The following is a 22,054-nucleotide window of genomic DNA, read 5'->3' as shown; positions in this document are numbered from 1 at the left end:
AACCCAGGCCCAGCAGAGGCAGCCACAAACTGTGGATCATTTTATAGCTCCAAACAGGTTGCCCAGGGCCAGTCCCAGGCAGCATTTGACATTGGCATGCACCAGAGTCCCTCCAAAAAGTCACCATAACCAGTACACCCAGTGGCCAGGTTTGGACAACATCAGAGCAGGATCCAATTAGCTTCACAAGCAGCATATCAAAAGGGAGATCTTGGCAGGCACCAGAACCTGCTGAAGCAAATGCTGCTTCATGTGGTCAGCACCTGCACAGCAACTTATACACTGTGGTCTGAATTAACTCTCACAGTCAGCCAGCCTGCGGGTGGAACCCATGCATGAATGGCACAATAGCAATCAAGACTCAGTTACAACAGGACGGCCCACATAACCCACGAAAGAAACATTTCTGGAACACCCAGCCCAGGTGATCAAGGAGACTGCACTGTCGTGTCCTAAGACACCTACTACATAAGGCCACCCTACCAATACTGGGAGGCATAGCAGATCTACTTACCACACAGTAGTAATGGTGATGAAAGGAGACTTGACTTTGGGTGGTGACCACATAATACAATATACAGATGATGTGTTATAGAATTCTACACATGAAACATACAACCTATATAATTTTATTAACCAATGTCACTCCAATAAATTCAATAAACATTTAAAAATATATTCACAAACATTTTGGGGGGTAGGAAGGAAAATCTGTTCATGTAAGAATTTTGAAAATATATATCAGAATTTTTCAGTTATCAAATTTTGATGATTATGTATTATCTTTCCTCATAAAACTACCCGTATTAGATATTGAACAGGTATATATTAAATGCAATTGTGTAGTGTTCATGTTATGATGAGACATCTAGTAAACACTGTCTTTACTCACCAAACTACAATGTGGTTGCACATATAGCAGCATTTGAGCATTTGGTATAAATAATAAATCATAATTAATGTTTTACTCTTCTGTAAGTTATTTAAACTTGAGGGTATAAACTAAATTGTGAAGACTAAAGTTGCTAAAATTGGACTTTTTTACTTTTTTGCAGGACACTTTATTGATATGTTACTGCTAGTAGTGGTATATATATTTGAGCTTTATCAAATGCAGAATACATCAATTCAGCAGATAGTTGAATCTTTTGGCATCTTAGGTCTGAATTTTTTAAGCTGAGCTTCTGTTGTTATGTTCTATTTCCATCTGAAAAAAATGGTATGTTCTTTTCTCCTTAACCCATTTTTTAAAGAGACTAGATGCACTATTAATAAGAATGAAAGGCTTCCCGTTTTTATTCCGGCAAGATGATACTAGGCCAAGGGAATCATCTGATCTAAGATACTGCAGTTTTATATATAAACACACACACACACACACACAGTAATACTATTTTTCTGACTTGTCCAAAATGAATATTGTCAATTAGAATTTCACCTTAATTAACTAGACATGTGTGCACATTTCTTCATGACATTGTGTTACTCCTTCTAGATACTTGATTTTGCATCTGTTTGATGAGCCTACTGAAGCCTATAAGAGACACCATTTTGAGTGTACACATACTAATTTTATGAAGATGAACTTTTGAAACACACTTGATTATCTGAGTAGTTCTTATGAACCATTTATTTATGTGACAATGTTTACAGCATAAAATTCAGCAACTTGGAACTACATTTTGAGCTTGAAGTTTAATTCATATCAAATTATTTAAAATATGGATGACTAATACCATTGATAAAATTATCGTATTATTATTAATTGAAAACACCTTAAAATCTGAAGTTTTTAAATAAAAGCATGCATAGACTATAATGTACCATTGATTTAGTGATTCCTGATCACTGAATCAGAAATTATTTATAACTGAATACATTTATGAATTAAATTTATAATTGAAAGTAATAAGTGTTACTCCTATGTAAATTTCAAAGGTAAATTCCTAAAGTCATTAAAAGGAACTTCAAATGTCAGTTGGGCATACTCTCTTGCAATATGGGAAAGATTTAAAAATTCCTGGCAAGAGATCAGGTAGCCCTTATCTGAACTGCTTTTTTGACGTGGCTCACTATCTCATGAACTCGCCCAATACAATTGTGAAGAGCTCAGTAAATAGGAAGACAAGCTCTATATTACTCCCAAATCAACTCACTAGCTTCTAACACTTAATGGATTTGACAAGGATAAATGCGATCTTTCAATCATGTGCCAGTAACCACTTCCTCTACTATATGGATTGTCAAAGAGATGAAATTAGGACATAGTGATAATATATGGGGTGTGTGTGCAACGGTAGCATTTTCCATTTTCAGTAGTTATCTTTGTCAAAGTTTATTTAGAATTCTCAAATGAGGAATTCACCTTTTAGAGGACTCCATTATTGTATAAACAAATTATGAAATTTTTTTATAATTGAAAAAGTTACATTAGCTTGTAAGAAGATATATTGCATTTTATTTCTAACTGATATCAGAATCAATTAAAATGAATGATTATTGCATATTTCACAAATATGTACACATACATGTACATAACTAATACACAATTATAATTAACATAAACCATGCTGAATAATTTTTTATTTTAAAACTTAATGTAGTAGATAATGAAAAAAATTATCCTCCCATTTTCTAAAACTAGAGTCCTGCTCACCATTGAGGATAATAGAGTCAATAGGAAGTAGCTGTAGTGTTACCTCCATAGATATTTCTTTTTTGTTGAATGCAAGTTGATGTTGAGGAGAACATGTTCATGAACAATAGATTCATAATTCTGTTTCATAATTAATAACAAGTTGAATTTCAAAACATACCATAATTATGACTATTTTAGGGAAAGTATGTTCTGTTGTCCAGCATTTCTGGATATCTACATTAATTTGTGTATTGAAACAGTGCATATAGAGATAGTGGTACAAATAAGCTTACAACAGCGAGGCAGAAACTACTAACTGCTCACTAATATCTCTCCTTCCTGTGCGTACAGCTAGACTGCATTTGCCAGTCTCCCTTACAGTATGGCCATGTGCCTGAACATGGACTGGGAGCTAAAGTGGTATGTGTATTTCTAAAAGGATCATGCCAATACATTTTTTTACACTTGCTTCCCCAGGCCCACTTACGCTCAGAAGACTTTCAGAGTCAGAAGTGGAAGGTGGCAGCTTATATCCCTGATACTTTTACAATATATAACGCCCTCCACCAATGACCTGGAGCAGTCCTTTACTGTTACAAGTTAAAGAAACTTCCTTTACTTTAAGCCACTGAAATGCAACCCTATATCCAAAAGCCATCTAATGTGAAATCAGTGGCTATAATTATATTTAGATGGTTTGCAAGAGATATAAAAGAAAATGTAAGTGTATTTGCTTTGGCTTTAAAAGTTCTTTTTGTATTTGGCAAGGTCAAAGTAGGAATAAGGTAGCCTACTTACTTTCTTTAAAAGGAGTGCGCTTTCCATGTTTGAAAGCATAGATTTAGAAGGTTTGCCAGCATAGACCACTCCGAAGTATAGAATGACAACTCAAGTGTCTTAGATTTAAAAATTTTCAGTTACATAATTCAAATCATATTAAAATGTACAAAGAGATTTAGGATGGAGTCTTAGAAAAATTACTTGTTTTGAATTGTGAAAATATTTATTATATTTTTTATTTTGACCTATAATAATGATATTTTGGTACTATATAAGTAATAAATCATTAACCTAAACAGAAACTAAAAATAAAAAGTTGTAAACTCCTTTCAAGTCAATTTTTACAAAATTAACATCAGGTGGAAGGAAACCTATTAGAACATAAAATTTTCAGTCATTTTCATATTAAAATGTGAATTTTTTCTAGAGCGTACTCTCCTTACTTTATGAGTTGATGCACCTGGTGCACCTGGCATTTATTTATTCATTTGTGTTTTTACTTGTTCATTGACTTTTTTATCCAATAGAGAGAATGGGAATTTATATTCAGGGCACTATGCTAATTACTGTGGATCATTAAGAAACAGTCTCATTCATGGCTAGATACTCTAGGCAATTACTAGATAATAAGATTAATGCTACATGCCAGCATATAAATAATAGACCATATAATGTCCACTTTTAATCTCTTGTTGGCTCAACAAATGATATTGAGCTTCATGTATGTTTCTACCTTGGAAGCTTAAATAAAGATGTGAATGTAGCTGGAGGTGGGAAATATGCTAATTAGCTTGAATGATAAGTGTGACCTGGACAAGCAGAGCAAATATATGCCTTGAGGTAAAAAGACATGGGTTACTCACCACGTTTGAACAAATGCTCGTGTATTTCTAAATTATTAGACATTTTGAGGAGGGATGGGAAAACAAATAGGAACTATATCACAGGACAGTTTTTTGTTTGTTCGTTTGTTGTTCTAATAGCCAACAAGCTTTATTTCAACACTGTTATCAATCAGTCATTCATCTGCACATATGTATGTCTGATCATGTAGCCCACTGTAGAAAAATTTGGGTGATTCCAAGGTGTGGAGATTAGTATTTGCTAACAATCAAAATATTTGTCACAGGACAGTTTTAATGTTGTAGAAGAGAATTAGGGTAGGGTTTTAGGTGTATTTTGTAGTGGTCTACATGCAGGGCTTTGGGAATTCAACAAAGTAAAATAGCGGAGGGGTTTCCATCAGGACAGATCATGAGGAGGACACTGTTAGAAAGAGAGGCAAGACTTAGCAAGAAGACTGAAAGTAAAAATGTCATAGAGTTTATATTCATTTCACAAGCATATTGATAGCTTTTCCATACCCAAGTTTATTGCTTTACTAGTACATTTTATGTGTGGTAACATTTTTTTTCAAATGCTTCCTAAAAACAGATTACAAATGTAGGAATGAAAACAGATTACAGCTGTAGTGACTTTATGTTTTTCAACACTTGAAGTAAGAGAAGATGGGGTTTACAAATTGAAATTATACCACTGGAAAAACTTCCTTCAAATAGTGACACAATTTCCAGATTTATTGCTTGGATTCTGTTCACATTTCTATTCTAAGATTCCATTTACTGTGGTTTCAGTAAAAATTCAGTCCAGGCTGAAACTTGGTATACCAAATATCAGCTCTAGCACAATGGTTCTTTTTACCAATTTTCTAGAAGATTGATTTAGATTGTTTTATGTTGTATGACTATAAAAGTACAAAACAGAAAAGAATTCACTAGCTTGAGATTTTATTGCCTGTGTGTGTTAATAACTTTATTCCTGTCAATCCATAGTCCTACCATAAATAACACATACTGATGAGAATTAGTATTTGATTATGCTGTTAACATAAAATAATTGGGCCATTAAATAAAAGAACACTTCTATTATAAGAACAAGAGTGTCTAGATCCCTTTCTTTAGCTTGCCTGTTTTATAACATCTAGGGGCATATTTTGACATCATACAAGTAAATATATCAATTGTAAGTTCTGACAAGAGTTAAGCATTGATTGGATCTGTGGCCCATTAGAAACTTTATTAGAGCTTATTTGACTTATTTTGTTCTGATTTATTAGGTTACAGGTAGAATTAACAGAAGAGTCATTCTGGTATCCCAAAACCCAGCTGAACCCGCTGAAGCTTTGATTCTTTGTTCTTTTTTCCTTACCCTCGGGAATAGTAGGTATTTCAGCTGAAAACAAAAGAGGCCAGCAGATTGCATGAGAAACTTGGTTAGTGGTGAGTTCTAGGGAAATGAGTAGGGGCAAAGCAGATGGCAGTTAGCACGGGTCAAGGTGGGCAGTGTGCAAAGAGCAGGCCTTTTGAAGAAGTTGGGAAATAAAGCCGAGCGCTGGTCCCAGCAACCTAAAACAATAATGTCAACATCATGGGAAAGAGTCTATCATGAGACAGCGTGCAGCAAAATAAAACTTGACATTGAATGAAAGGCCCTGAGCAGCACTCTTAGATCTCTCCCATAGGCAGAACTTCCCTTCTTGTGCTGACACATCTAAACCGCCTATAGCAAACCCCTGGTCGGTGGGGACTGGTGCTGAGAACAGGAACAGGAAGGCTGGCATGCCTGCCATTCTTGAAAACTCATCACATCAGTGATATTAAGCTTACTTTACTCACTGTTTAGATAATAAATGCATTTTTAAAGAATGTTTCAATGCATGGTTGTTTTGACTATAATCCTGTGGGTGTAGAATGATGTGCTTTTGGAAACTTGTGCGCAACATTGAGAATTTAGTCAGTCAAGATGGTAATTGAATTGACTTCTGTCATCATGATGTAGGTTTTTCCTTTACTGCTTGTGTATAAAATATAGTGAATTATATAGTAAAATCACTCAGTATATTATGTTTGCTTAACATATGGAATTTTCCAGAATAATTTTAATCTGTACAATTATAGAATATATGCAAAAAATTGATGATCCACATATTGAATTTAATCCAATAAATTATTAATGGACATCTATATGTACCATGATATGTGTAAGGCCTTGCGGGAAATACAAAGAGATATAACATGATTCTGATTATTTGGAGAAGCTTTAGTTTAAATGGGTGAACTAGGAAAAAAATATGAAAACAATGAGGTTGTTACTTGTTGCATTTTAGAAGTCATTTTAAAGTGATTACATCATGAAATATGTTTCTTCTTATTATTTAAGTACCCTAAAGTGTGGCATGAACTATTATTCACTGGAAACCAATTTAATATTTGAAAATATTTCTGGCAAGAAGTATGTCATCACCTTTACAAATATCATAATACATAAGAAAGAAAAACTATTTAATGCAAGCATGCACAAATAACTATTGGATTCTTAAATGAATAATATCAGATAAATCCAGTAGTACTAATATTATTGTTAATTTGATTTAAAAGTAATTAATATACAATTTGTTAATGATGCTAGTAACTTTTGTTAGATATGATTATAAAATGTAATAAAATTTTCCCAAGTAATTTTCTTAGGAATTTTTATTTTCCTTAGCATGAATCCCAAATATGCATTTGTATGATTGATAAACCATTTAGAACCAGTGGTCTGTTGAAAAAATAATTTTTATCAAGAGTTAAGTACTGTTTAATAAATTCTTACTCATTGGCCCAGGCTTCTTATTTGCATCCAAGATTAAATCCTGCAGAACACAGAGTTTTGAATCCATTGAATCACCTCACCAGTGGGTGGCAGGCACCTAAGAGCTGATGAGCCATGGCCTCAGAGTAGCCTGCTTAACCCATTAGCTCATTTTTAATCCTTATGATGTATGAGCAATTATCTTTCAATCTATTATTACACTTCCTCATTTCTATTTATTTCTTTTATTTAACAACCTCATTTCTTCAGTTATTCCTGGAACAATGTTCAAAATCTTTATTTTCGATGAAATCTTTAAGTGTTTATTTTCTAAAAAGGTATTTAAATACTGGTGAACATTTTATGTCCTCAAAGGAAATATTTTTTAAGATTGAATTCGCTTCCATTGAAAATATTACAATCCTTTATTTAGGTTCACTATATTTTTGGGACTTACTGTGTGGCAGTTAAATAATATGAATTATCTCTGGCTCGCGACTACCTTTTGTGCTCTTTTGGAACCATAAGGTACCATGACAGTACTTTCAGCGATCACTCACTCAGTATTTCAAACCATTTCCCAATGAACTATTACTTTGTTAAAAATTTTTTGTGGCATGATATTTCTAACTCTTTTATGCTCAACAGTGTCTAAATGGGACACCTTTTCCCTTCTTTTCTGGCTTCTCTCCCATGGGGAAGCCTGCGGAGATGTATCGAAGAGGACTTCCTAGTTCAGTTCTTTTTCTCTGTGCTCTTATCATATTCTGACAGAGGCTGGCTCTCAGGTTCAATTCAATAGCCATTCACTGAATACCTCCTGTGCAGATAGTGATGGTGCAGGATGCTGAGACGAGCAAGACAAGGATCCTGCTCGCAGGAAACCCACTGGGTTTTATTATATCCCTTTCTGAACTATTACAGGTTTTCCTGTATTCTTTCATACTTGAAATGCTACGATAAAGTGAACTGCAGATGACATCATAAGTATTTACAAACTGGAAGAGATGAACGTTGCGGGTGTAAGATTTGTTTAAAATGTTCATTTCAATGAGAATCTCCTTAAGCAGCTCTTTTGTTTTGGCAAATGAATTATCAAGGATGGTTGCACAATAAATAATCATTTATTATTATAGAAATAATACTAATTGTGTCAGTTTCTTGGTTCTTGGGAATATGCTTTCAGGTTTTGGATATATACTCATTTATTTCAACTCTGTAAACCATATGCTTTGTACTTTTATTCAGTTATTACCTGCACCTAACAATCAGCAGACTGAGGAGCATGACATTTAAGTGGCTTGCCTAGATTCATATGGTTAATCAATAACAGAGTTTACAGAAAAATGCAGGTATTCTGCCTTTCAGAGCCTTGTCTTTAGTCAAGGCTAGGAGGAATCATAAAACAACTCAAAATATTATATGATTTGGTAAGCTTAATCAATTGAGACATTTCAGAGACCAAAATATTTAGGTTCTCATCAAGATTCCAAACCCAAGATATTTTAATAATATCATTGTAGATTTATTTTAAGGCACTTCACAAGCTACGTGATATTATTCAGTTCTCATCATATTTCAAAGATAAAAATGAATCACAAATTATTATCCACAGAAAATCTAACCTCATACAAGTACCTAGAGCAGATCTTTTGATTCCAGAGTGAGTTCTTTTAGCTTTACTCCTTGAAAATGATTTAAGTATAAAAGTTTTATATTTGTATGTATTGAGTAATTCAGTTTGTCTTTGGTGATGTTATACAATTTCTGCAAAATAATCTGAGCAGAAAAGAGTTAAATTTATTTTGCCAAAATTCACTAAAAATTGATAGTTCTGTCTCTCTGTCAGTGGGGCCTGTGTTAGAGAAAATGAAATTGAACACAGTGGGTGAGTAACATGTTTTACCCATACGGTACCATGACAGGAACCTGAAGTTTTCCCTTTTGGTGACCTCTTTTTTAAAATCCAAGAAATATGTGATAAATATTTTTTAAAAGAAATCATAGCTTTGAAAAGTAGTTGAAATAGAATGAAGCCCTATTGGGGAAATGACAAATCTGTGTCCCACTGTTTTCCTATAGCATCCGCACAAGGCATATATATTAGGACATGTAGTAGATAGAATGTGAAACAGACATTTTAAAAAATGCCTGTGTGTCCTAATGGAATTGTGAACACAATCATGATCAAACTCTCCTTATTTTTTTATATTCAATAAAAATCAGTTTCAAAAATATGTGTATTATGTATCCTTATGAATGGTAGCAGGGGACTACAATCATTAAGGTATGCCTCATTTGAGCGTGTGGGAGAATGATTTTTTAAAATGCATTAAAACTCATGAAAATTTAGAATTTTCCTAAATCTTAATATTTTATAATTGCCTACTCCTTTCACAAAGCACTCAGGGATGCTTCAGTAATTTAAGAATATGTGGCTCTTGGGATCTCCCTCTTCCTGTATGGCAGATGTGTACGATGAATTTTAAGCTTCGATATCCTAATAATTTCCCCTATTCAATCAAATGTACATAAAAATGCTTTAAGTGAGTTTTTATTGTAGATTCATATCTAATTTTATGAGTAATTCAAAGAGATCTCATGGACCCGTCAGTGAAATAACACCTTGCAAATATATCAAAACTAGGGAATTAACAATAATATAGTTCACCAATCTTATCTGGGTTTCGCCAGTTTGACATGTACTTGTGTGTGTGTGTGTTTAGCTCCATGCATTTTTATTACGAGTTGGTTCACATACCCATCACCACTGTCAAGATACAGACCACTTTCATCACTACAGGTGTCCCTTGTGCTGTTCTTGTTTTATTAAATTTATTGGGGTGACATTGGTTATTAAGTTATACAGGCTTCAGGTGTACAATTTTACAATACATCACCTGTATATCATATTTTGTACTTACCAAGTCAAGTGTCCTTCCATCACCATTTATCCCCGCTTTGCCCCCTTCCTTCCCCCACGCCCCCTTCCCTCTGGCAGTCGTCAGACTGCTGTCTTATGCTGCGGGAAATAAGCCAGTCAGAGAAAGACCAGTACCATATGATCTCACTTGTGTGGAATCAAATAAACAAAGTGGAGGCAGACTCATGGATACAGAGAACAGAGTGACAGCTGCCAGGGGGGCGGGGTTGGGGGCTAAGTGAGAAGAGCAAAGGGATTAAGCAAAGAAACACGTTAAAGATTTATGTGTGTTCTTTTATAACCAAATTCATTTCCCTCCTACTCCCTTCCACCCCTTACTATACTTATCCTTTGGCAACTACTAATATCTTCCCCATCTCTATAAATTTATTTCAAGACACTGTATAAATGTATTCTCTCTCAATTTATTTATAGAGTTTTTGAGTGTATCACTTTGTATATTTTTTTAGTAGTTGTTCCAGGTGCTGAAATATACATTTGTGAACTGTCCTGGTCTGCTAGTAGCAATGTTTTACCACTTCTAGTAAAGTATGGAAACCTTACTTCCATTAGGTCCCTTTGCCCTACTCACTTATACTTCTCTTGAGTATTCTTTCTGTGTATGTTGAACGTGGTATTAATTGATATTATAACTTTGTTTATAATGGAGAAAACGCAGGAGGAGTAGGGTAGTAGGTATTATATTTACCCATATTTTTGTTCTTTCTTCCTTCTTGATGATCCAAGAGTTCTTTTCTGTTTGAAGAAACTTTCTTTAAGACAAATCTGCTAGAGACAAATGTTCTTAGTTTCCCTTCTTCTAAGAATATATTTATTCCCTCTTAATTCCTGAAGGTTACTTTCACTGGATAAAAATACAGCACTGACCATTCTTTTCTTTTGAAAAATGTGCCACTCCTTCTGGTCTCCGTGATTTCAAATAAGAAATCTATTGTCATTTGAATGGGGAGGTATTTTTGTTTGTTTTGTTTTGTTTGTTTGGTTGTTGTTTTTTTGAGAAGTTTTATGTACACAGCAAAATTCAGCAGAAGGTACAGAGATTTCCCATATACCCACTGCCCCTACACATGCAGAGCCTCCTCTGTTATCAACATCTCCAGCACAGTGGTCCCTTTTTTACAATTGATGAATCTACATTGACACATCACTACCAACCAAAGTCCATAGTTTACTTCAGGGTTCGCTCTTTGGTGTTGTACATTCAGTAGGTTTGGATAAATCTATAATGACATGTACCCACCATTACAGTATCATACAAACTAGTTGCATGGCCTTAAAAATCACCGGTGCTCTGTGTATCCATCCCTCCTTCCCCCCAACCCCTGGCAACCACCGATCTTTTTACCGTGTCTATTGTTTTGCATTTTCAGAATGTTATATAGTTAGAATCATAGTATGTCGCCTTTTCAGATTGGCATCATTTACTTAGTAATAGGCATCTAAGTCTCCTCCATGTCTTTTAGGTAACATGTCTTTTTCTCTAGCTGCTTTCAAGATATTTTTCTTTGGATTTCAGACATTTAATTTTGATCTCTCTTGACATGAACTTCTTTGGGCTTATCCTCTTTGATGTTTGCTTGTCTTTTTGATTCTCTACATTTATTTCTTTTGCCAAATTTGCAGTTTTCAATCATTATTTCTTCAAATACTGTGTCAACCCCCTTCTCTCTTCTTCTGGAACTCTTATGATACCAATGTTGGACATTTTTTTAATTGTCCCATAGGTCCCTAAGGCTCTGTTCTTTTTTTTTTTTTTTTTTTAATATATTTTTCTCTTCTGTTCAGACTGAGTGAATTATATTGTTCTGTCCTTAAGTTCACTGATTCTATCCTCTGTCATCTCCACTGTACTTCTGAGCTAATCCAGTGAGTTCTGATTTTGGTAACTGTATTTTGATTTCTATAATTTTCATTTGTTTTGTTTTTTATTTCTTTTTCTTTGCTGAGATCTTTTTATTTGTTTGAAGATACTTATTAAAGGCTTATTAAAGTATTTTTATGATGGCTTCTTTAATTTTTCATCAAATTTCAATATCTATTTCAACTCAGTGTTGGTATCTGTTGATTATGCTTTCTTATTCAAGTTATGATTTTTGTGGTATTTGGTGTGACCATAGATTTATTATTATTATTATCATCATCATCATTATATCTTTGACATTTTGACTATTATGTTAGGAGATTCTGGACTCTAAATTTTCTATTCTATGAGGCAGTCATTCTATTTAGGTTTAGCATAAAGGTAGAGTACATCTGCAGGCTGTGGTTCCACCAATTTTGCCAGAACCTTAGTAGTTCTATGTGGTCAACTTGACTTGACTAGTTCCACAGGAAATTATACCACTGTCTACTGGTACTGCCTAAGCGGACATGGGTGCTTCGCCAGGGCAGACTGCCTGGTGGCTCTAAGTGGGGCAGGTGTCCTCTAGCTTATGGAGAAATCATACGTAGGGCTGGGTACTTAGAGAGGAATTACCCTACTGCCCTTACTGCCCAATCAACCATTGTCTCTAGGTAGAGCCTCCAGCCCACTGGGGACAAAGATAACTTTGCATGGACACTTGTCAGCCATGCTCCCACTTGATTTCCGTGCCGATGATGTTGCTGGAGGAACTCCCATTTGGTCAGCAGTAAAAATGAACCTACCTCAGCCATGTTCTGTTGCTAGGTTGTGGTTGGTAGAGGCCAGGTCTGCATTGCCTTTTACTATTGTTTGAGGAGTCCCCGTGCTGTTCCTGTGGACCTGGTGCTCCTACTCTATCTTCCTTTCTCTTTCTACCTTTAGAGTAATTCTTCAGTTGCCTCTTACTTAATTTCAGGTTGTATAGCTGTACTTAGTGGGATATATAATGGTGTTTAAATTTTTTTAATGATTTCTTCTAAAATGAGCAAAGAGCATGAGTTCTGTGAAAACAAGTGTTCTGTGATAGAACAGGGCACGGCAGAGGCACCAGTGAGTCAGAGCAAATCTTAACATCTGGTCCCTTACAGGTGCTTTTCAGCTCAATGCCAGTTCTGGTTTAAATGAAGTTCAACGGGTACCTGTACTGCAGAGAGCTTTTAATGTGCTAATGTTCACTGTTGGTATCTTGGAAGGAATGCGGCAGTCATAGTTTTCCAAAATTTATCCTTCCATAAAAGTGAGCATTTTTGTTTATAGTTTTTCTTGGCACTCGCATTCCATGAAAGACTTTGTGAAGGAAAGCCATTTTTATCATTATCATCTACCTCGTCTGAAGTAATGTACTAGATGCAATCATTTAATTAAAAAGTTATTTCTGAGAACCTTAAGGAGCAACTAATTCTACTTTGATTTTTTAAAAATCTGATAAAATATTTCAATATATTTAAACTGTCCTTAAAACTGTTTCAGGAAACATTTAGACGTATAGATAAAAATAAAAGTGTTTATTATGTTGTGCTAAAAATTCATAGTGTAACAGTACAGACTTTTTCAATGTTGTTATTCAGATTTTCAATATTTTCTCTTTCCAGCTTTAAGGGACAATAGGATCGAGCTGGTTCGGGCTTCTTGGCATGAATTGAGTATCAGCGTCAGTGACGTGTCTCTCTCCGATGAAGGACAGTACACCTGTTCTTTATTTACAATGCCTGTCAAAACTTCCAAGGCCTATCTCACTGTTCTGGGTAAGTTCAAGAGACAAACAGAATGCAGTCACGAGCCAGAGAGATGCATACTGCTAAGACAACATGATTAAAACACACACATATATTTTGAGGATCATAATAATTGATGTAGCATCAAAAAGAACATGTGCATTCCTATGTTCATAGCAGTACTATTGACAATAGCTAAGATCTTGAAACTGCAAAAGTGCCCACCAGTAGATGAGTTGGTTAAAAAAGCAGTGGTACATCTGTACCATGAAATACTATGCAGCGATAAAAAAGAAGGATCTCTTACCCTTTGAGACAGCATGGATGGACCTGGAGAGTGTTATGCCAAGTGAAATAAGCCAGTCAGAGAAAGACAGGTACCACATGATCTCACTCATATGTGGAATCTAATGAACAAAATAAACTGATGAACAAAATAGACCCAGAGACATAGAAGCATGGAACAGACTAGTGAATCTCAGAGGGAAGGCAGGGGTGGGGGGGGGGGTGGATGGGGAGAGATTAACATACAAATTTATATTCATATGTGCATAAACCATGGACACGGGAGTGGTACAGGGTGGAGGGGATCAATGCGGGGGGGGGGGGAGGAAGGAGACATTTGTAATACTTTCAACAATAAAAATAAATAAATAAAAAAAAAAAGAATTAACCTACCCCAAAAAAAAAAAAAATCTCAGGGGGAAGGTGGGGTTGGGTGGGTGGGTGGGGAGAAATTGGCCAAAGTACTTATATGGCAGCAGACAATAGTATGGTGAAGGCCTTGGAGGGAGTCTGGTCCAGGCTGGAGGGGGGCAATGGGGGAGAAAAAAGGGGGACATCTGTAATACTTTCAACAATGAAGATAAATTTTAAAAGAAAAGGCATTTAAAAACCACTTAGTCACTCTCCCCATTTTATAAATAGATGAAGGGAGGTATAAAGAGTTATCTGACTTCTGAGAGCACACAGCCATTTAATTTCTTAGACACCAGGTTTCTTGTTTTTTCAGTTAAATTCCTTTGTATCAACTCATCTATGTATTGTATACATGGTGATCCTTTCATAAAGTGATAGAATGGTGTCTATAGGGTTCTCCTACATTTTATCGTGTCAGTCATTTGATAGGGTCCCTCTCTAATATGTTATGGCTTTCACATATGACCCCCTTGTCTATCTCAGTGCATTTGAATAACCCTCACATTTCTGTTTGTCTTCTCACCTTATAAATGTGTAGTTTTCTAGATTCCTAAATGAAGTACATAATGTCACTTGCGCACGCAGCTTGTAGCTTCTTTGTACTTCTGTTCTCTAAATATTGAGCCATTTTTCCAAAGGTTAAAGTGACACAAAAAAGCAATACATTCCTAGAGATTCCGAGGAAGTATAGTTGCAACTCAAGGCTCTCTGTGATTCCACAAACGTCAGAGGCCCAATCAGCTGAAATTGCTGCAGTTTATTGAAACACACCTGTGTACCGAACAAGTTAGAGGAATTTCAAGACAGTTTTTTTTTTTCTGCCTCTAGTTTGCCTTCCTTTTTTGATACATAAAGGCTTAACATTGCATTTAAAAGAACTGATACATGCTGTTCTTTTGGGTGGGAATATTAAAGTTAATTCAGCTAGTGAATTGGTTTTGTGCACAGGATAAGAAACATGTCTCTTTGCACGTCCCACTGAGATGATTTTATAAAAAATCTTTACAAATTTGCCATTAAGGACAAAATATAACCAATAAAATTGAGTATTTCAGGATAACTGCCTAAGGTTAATGTATTGTTCTATAGAGAGCCACCTTGAGACACCCTGAATAGGCAGCTGGCTGATTTCAATTTATTAAATGATGATGTGAAATAGATTTAAAAAAAAAAACAAACACACTAGACAGCTAATTAGAGTATGATGATCTGTCATTTATCTTTGTTGTTATTGTTTAAATGTGTATTTCTCTTACTGGTGCTTTCCAACATGCTTACATTTCATTCTTTTATATCTGAATTAAATAGTACAAAAAAGAAACTTTCTATCTACCTTGATTATTGAATAATTTGGGATGAAATTTTAGTAAACCTCTACCATGATAATGAAATATTAATGCCCAAGAAATATGGAATATTCTATTATTTAAATGACCCATGTGCTATCTCTGAATATTAGTTATCTGCTTATTGATTGGATGATTTGGACTAGAAAAGGTAATAGTGGTTAGCATTAAAAATAACACATATCATGCTCCACAAAACTACGATTGAATTTCTAATACACACGACATCAAGAGACATTTTCTACCTTAGAAGAATCAGGGAAGTAAGTATGGTTGCAATTACAAATGAATTTTTTTGTTGCATTTTCTTGGGCAAAATGCCTTTTCTTGAATAAAGTGCACAGGAGATAATATAATTTTTAAGCTTTAAGAATTATGAAATCAGGAATGAAAGGCGCTATGTTAGTTAAATCATAATTTGCTAAAGAATAAAGAAATGTGCTTTGTAAATTTTTGTTCCGTGATGCAAACAATGTACATTCTTAAATCCCTATACTGGTAAATTTTAAGATATATTGAATGGTTGTCTTTAAGAATTACAAAGAGTATTTTTGCATGTAAACTTTAACTTAAACAACTACTTTGAACTAAATAAATGCTTTCGGGTATATATACATATATATCATAAATATATATACACACATGCATGCATACATACACTTATATGTATGCATATATATGTGTGTGTATACAAATTTATCTATATCTTATAAGCAATTTATTTTATTATACAGAAGTTTATTTTTCTTGATTGAACGTATTGCCAGTTTACTTTTGACTGTAAAAGTAATAGTCACAAGAATGACCCAACCCTGGCAATTGATGTTCACTTCATTCATTTGCTTATATTTCAGGTGTTCCTGAAAAGCCTCAAATTAGTGGATTTTCATCACCAGTTATGGAGGGAGACTTGATGCAGCTGACTTGTAAAACATCTGGTAGTAAACCTGCAGCTGATATAAGATGGTTCAAAAATGACAAAGAGATTAAAGGTAAAGAGTGGGAAAAGGTCCCCAAATCAAAATTAATGTGCTGAAAGTAGTATGAAAAGTTAGATACACTGTACATTTTCTTTTTCAAACCACAGTCATTTTCTAAGCTTAATTTAACCAAATTTAACCATTTCTTAAATTATGTCATTTTACAATGTATATGAATATAATGTATGTGTCTCATTTTCTCCTATGTAAATAGGTCTAGAATAACATATAGCACGTGAGGAAGTTGGAGGAATTAAGATATAAAAAACATGAGTCAATATATTTAAAACACATAGATTTGTGTTGATAATAGTAAGCACTAAGTGTAAATTAGATATTATTTCAGAACTCATCTATAGTCTTTAGATTTAGTACAGAGAAACTTCATGAATTATTTCTTAAACTGAGTTTCTGGCATTACAAAGTTTTGACAATAAAACTGACTAAACATCAATAAATCTGATTCCTAGTAATTCTCACAGAGGGCAAGTACAATGTACTCATTTCAGTAAAAATGCACATTAGAGGCATACCTCGGAGATATTGATGGTTTGGTTTCAGACCACCACAACAAAGCAAATATCACAATAAACCAAATCACCCAATTTTTTGGTTTCCCAGTGCACATAAAAGCTAGGTTTGCATTATGCTGTAGTCTATTAAGTAAGCAATAACATTATGTCCAAAGTAAAAAACATTAACCATCATCGGAGCCTTCAGTTCATTCTAATCCTTTCGCTGGTGGAGTCTTACCTCATTGTTGATGGCTTCTGACTGATCAGGGTGGTGGTTGCTGAATGTTGTGGGCCACGGTAATTTCTTAAAATAAGACAACAGCAATGTTTTCTGCACTGATCAACTTTTTATTTCACAAACCATTTCTCTGTAGTATGTGATGCTTTTTGATAGCATTTACCCATAGTAGAACTTTCAAAATTGGAATCAATCCTCTCAAAACTTGCTGCTGCTTTATCAAGTTAGTTTTTGTAATTTCTAAATCCTTTGTTGTCATTTCAACAATTTTTATAGTATCTTTACCAGAGGTACTTCCATCTTAAGAAATCACCTTCTTTGCTCATCCATAAGAAGCAACTCCTCATGTAATAAAGTTTTTCATGAGATTACATGTATTCAGTCATATCTTCAGGGTTCACTTTTATTCTACTTCTCTTGCTGTTTTTACCACATCTGCAGTTGCTTCCTCCACTGAAATATTTAACCCTTCAAAGTCATACATAAGGGTTGTAATCAACTTCTTCTAAATTCCTATTAATGTTGATATTTCAACCTCTTCCCATGAATCATAGATGTTCTAATGACATCTAGAATGGTGAATCTTTTCCAGAAGGTTCTCAGTTGAGTTTTCCAAGACCCATTAGAGGAATCACTATCTGTGGCAGCTATAGCTTTACAAAATGTATTTTTTACATGGTAAGATTTGAAAGTCAAAATTACGCCTTGATCCATGGACTGCAAATTGAATGTTGTGTTAGCAGGCATGAAAACAACACAAATCTCACACATCTTCATCAAAGTTTTTGGGTAACCAGTTGCATTGTCAATGAGCAGCAGTATTTTGAAAGAAATTTTTTTTTTCCTGTGCAGTAGGTCTTAACAGTGGGCTTAATATATTCAGTAAACCATGCTGTAGACAAATGTGCTGTCATCCAGGCATTGTTGTTCTATTTGTAGAGCACAGGCAGAGTAGATTTAGCATAATTCTTAAGGTCCGTAGGATTTTTGAAATGATAAGCAAGAATTGGCTTCAACTTAAAGTCAACAGCTGCATTAGCCCTAACAGGAGAGTCAACCTGTCCTTTGAAGCTTTGAAGCCAGGCATTGACTCCTCCTTTCTAGCTATAAAAATCCTAGATGACATCTTCTTCCAATGTAAGGCTATTTTGTCTACATTGAGAATCTGTTGCTGGTGCAGCCACCTTCATTGATTACCTTAGCTAGATCTTCTAGATAACTTGGTGCAGCTTCTACATCAGCACTTGCTGCTTCACTTTGCACTTCTATGTAATGGGTATGGGTTCTTTTCTTAAACCTCATGAACCAACCTCTGCTTGCTTCAAGTTTTCTACTGCAGTTGCCTCACCTGTCCCAACCTTCATAGAATTGGAGAGAGTTAGGGTCTTGCTCTGGTTAGAATTTTAGCTTAAGGGAAATTTGTGGCTTGATCTTCTATTCAGATTACTAAACTTTTCTCCATATTAGCAATAAAGCTGTTTGCTTCCTTATTATTCATGAATTCACTGAAGTAGCATTTTTAATTTACTTAAGAACTTTTCCTTTGCCTGGCTGGTGGTTGAGAGTCAACCCATGAACCAAGAGGTCATTGGTTCAATTCCCATCAGGACACATCCCTGGGTTGTGGGCTCAATCCCCAGTAGGGGGTGTGCAGGAGGCAAACAATCAATGTTTCTCTCTCTTCAATGTTTCTATCTCTCCATCCCTCTCTCTCTAAAAATCAATGAAAACATATTTTTAAAAATTTTAAAAAGAACTTTTCCTTTGCATTCACAACTTAGCTAACTGTTTGGTGCAGTAGGCCTAGCTTTTGGCCTGTCTCAGCTTTTGACAAGCCTCTCTTACTAAGCTTAATCATTCTAGCTTTTGAGAAGTGAAAGATGTACAAGTCTTCCTTTTACTTGTTCACTTAGAGGCCACTGCATGATTATTAATTAGCCTGATATAAAGTAATGGAAAAAGATGGGGCAATCAAAGCTGATTTAATTCAATTCACTATGAAATTGTTAAAGTGCCTCTAATTATACAGCATTCTATGGTACGTGAGCAAAGATTCACATGAAGAAAACAAGGATCTTGACCTGAAGATGTTTAGGATGTCTTTGGGTGATAAACAGGTTATGGAGAATATTTTCCTATAAAGAGAAATGTATGAAATGACATAAGTCACAGAACTGTTATTACAGTTGAGACTAAAGATTATTTCCCATTTATTTTAACTAAGCATTGGCCAGTTCAGCATATTGACACTAAGCTTCAGAATCTATGTGATGGACATACGGACCTTTAAAGTGACTTCTGATATCAGGACTAGTTCTTTTTCTGTAAAAATCTTTGTTTTTCATCTATCATTACCTAAAATAATGAATTTAATTTTCAAGTTTCTGGGTGAACATTGTTTGAAAGTCCTAGCTGATCATATCTTGTTGAACAGGATATTTCTATATTAGATCATACAGCAATGGTTCTCCAACTTTAGCAGGCATCATCACCACCTGCAAGGCCTGTTAAATCTCAAATTACAGGGCCCTAACCCCAGAAATTCTTATTGAATAAATCTGTAGTGGGACTTGAGAATATGCATTTTTAGCACTGTGTTAAATATGTGAGTGATACTTATGCTCCCATTTGGAGACCACACTGGTATAGAGAAAATAAAGTTCAAGAGAATCAGTAACTTACAAAAAAGTTTTGCTTCTGTGTTTGAACTTTAGTTTTTCTGTTACTATGTAAGAATTATAATACTTGTCTCAAAGTGCTATTGCAACTGTTTTTGTATGAGCCAACATATATAAAATGTTTTCACAGTACAAGGAATCACTGAATAAATTTTAGATATTATTATGATTATGATTATTAAATTTTTAGCAAGCTATGATTAATGAGTTGTAACAATCTCTGAATTCATTCTAGAAATATAAACAAATAAAAATAGAATGCTTCCTTCAAGGTACTCACAATTGGGATATGAAACTATCACCACATATTTAACAGTCATGTTAGTAGATATATGACTAGGCTAAAGATTTTCTATTAACAAAAAGCAGAGATTAGCCTTACTTTGTGGGAGAGGTAAAGGTTCATTGATGAATGTAGGCACTCAATAAATATTCATTAAATGAATAATTTTCTTAAACAGTGAATGGGATAAATCCTATGGGTTTGGATAAAAATAGGTGGTAGAGCATTCTAAAGAAAGGAACTTCATGCCAAGTAAAAGCATATTCTTTTTTGAAGTAACTATGAAACTTTCTGTGTGATATAGACATGAAAGATAACTGGAAGGCAGGGGTCAAATAAGTCATGTAAGATCTTTCATTCTAGGTGAGGGCTTTAGAATTTATTCTGTAGGCAATGGTGATACCCCCCCCCCCATTAGCTTTAAACAGTAGATGAAGCAATCCCCACCCACATATGTCTGATTCAAAAATCTCCTTGGTGCCTCTGGGCAGCTCTGCATCCAAAACCACATGTGGTTTCACTGAAGATTTTAATTTCTTATATAGCAAAGAAGTCTGAATATCTGTCATTTAGTGCAAGACAAAGATGTACATTGCCTTCCTAAATCTGCTCCCTGAGAATTAAATAAACTTTCCAGCGCATGTGTAAGTTTAGTAATATGTAGTTTGAACATTTCCTATTATATAATCTTACTATTTTCTTTTCTAGCAAACTAGCTTTTACATTAATGTGCTAGGCTGCATTCTATCGTAATCGTCTATGGCCCACATCTCTGTATAATCCCTTTCCCTTGAGTGTAGGAAGGACTTGTAAATGCGATGTTATGTCACTGTCTTGAAGATATTACCTTATATGACAAAAGGGATTTTGCAAATATAATTATGGGTCCCTGTAGAGTTCATCAAAGAGAGATTATCAAGGCAGGCCTGACTAAAGAGATGAGTTCTTTATAAAAGAGTGAAGAGTTAGAGGGACATTCTCTTCTTGGCTGGAGAGAAGGCAAACTGCTCTCTTGTGAACTTTCTAGGGGAGGGAGGCATGTGGCAAAGAAATGTGGGTGACTTCTAAGAACTGAAAGCAGTTCCTGAGTGACAGCTGGTGACAGAAAATGGGGATCTCAAACATATAGCCTTAAGGAAATGAATTTACCAACAACTGGAGAGACCTCGAAGAGATTCCTAAAGCTCAGATGAGAATTGTAACCCCAGTCAGCACCTTGACTTCAGCCTGGTGACTCTGAGAACTGATCCCGGCAAAGTCCTACCTATATTCCTAATCCACAGAAATTGAGATTATAAATGAGTGTTGATTTAAGCGACTGAGATTGTGATAATTTGTTATGCAGCAATAACAGGAAACTGAAATCTAGAGAGGCAGAATTGTTTCTCAAGGTCATATTTCTGGCAAAGATGGCTTGAATATTCTGATTCTAAGATGCGATACTTGAATTTTGGGAGAAAGCCAGAGGCTGAAAGAGTAGTTAAGGGACATTTCAACCATGAGCTAATAAGGTCCTGAACTAATGGATAAAATGGAATTTATAAATGGAATAAAGTAGAATTTTTTTTTTTTTTTTTTAATATGGAATCGAATGAGAAGATACCTTTCAGGTGAACGTTGATAAATGATTCTTAGAGATGGAACAAAAACAAAAGATACAATTTGGGTGCCTGAGTGACTTGGGTGATAAATGTGGAAATAG

General features: G+C 34.8%; 1 protein-coding gene across 5 annotated transcripts in view; it reads left to right on the top strand.

Moving 5' to 3' along the window:
* CADM2 (cell adhesion molecule 2) overlaps positions 1–22,054 on the top strand; it is a 997,699-nt gene that overhangs the window by 835,043 nt on the left and 140,602 nt on the right. For all 5 annotated transcript variants that reach the window (XM_081138746.1, XM_081138747.1, XM_081138744.1 and 2 more), the window contains 2 exons: positions 13,491–13,643; positions 16,513–16,650. In XM_081138746.1, coding sequence (XP_080994872.1) covers positions 13,491–13,643; positions 16,513–16,650 — 291 coding nt within the window. The remainder of the gene's footprint in view (positions 1–13,490; positions 13,644–16,512; positions 16,651–22,054) is intronic.

The sequence above is a fragment of the Miniopterus schreibersii genome (genome assembly GCF_964146895.1).
Source record: "Miniopterus schreibersii genome assembly, chromosome: 5".
NCBI lineage: Eukaryota > Metazoa > Chordata > Mammalia > Chiroptera > Miniopteridae > Miniopterus > Miniopterus schreibersii.
This window is presented reverse-complemented; position numbering and strand designations above follow the sequence as displayed.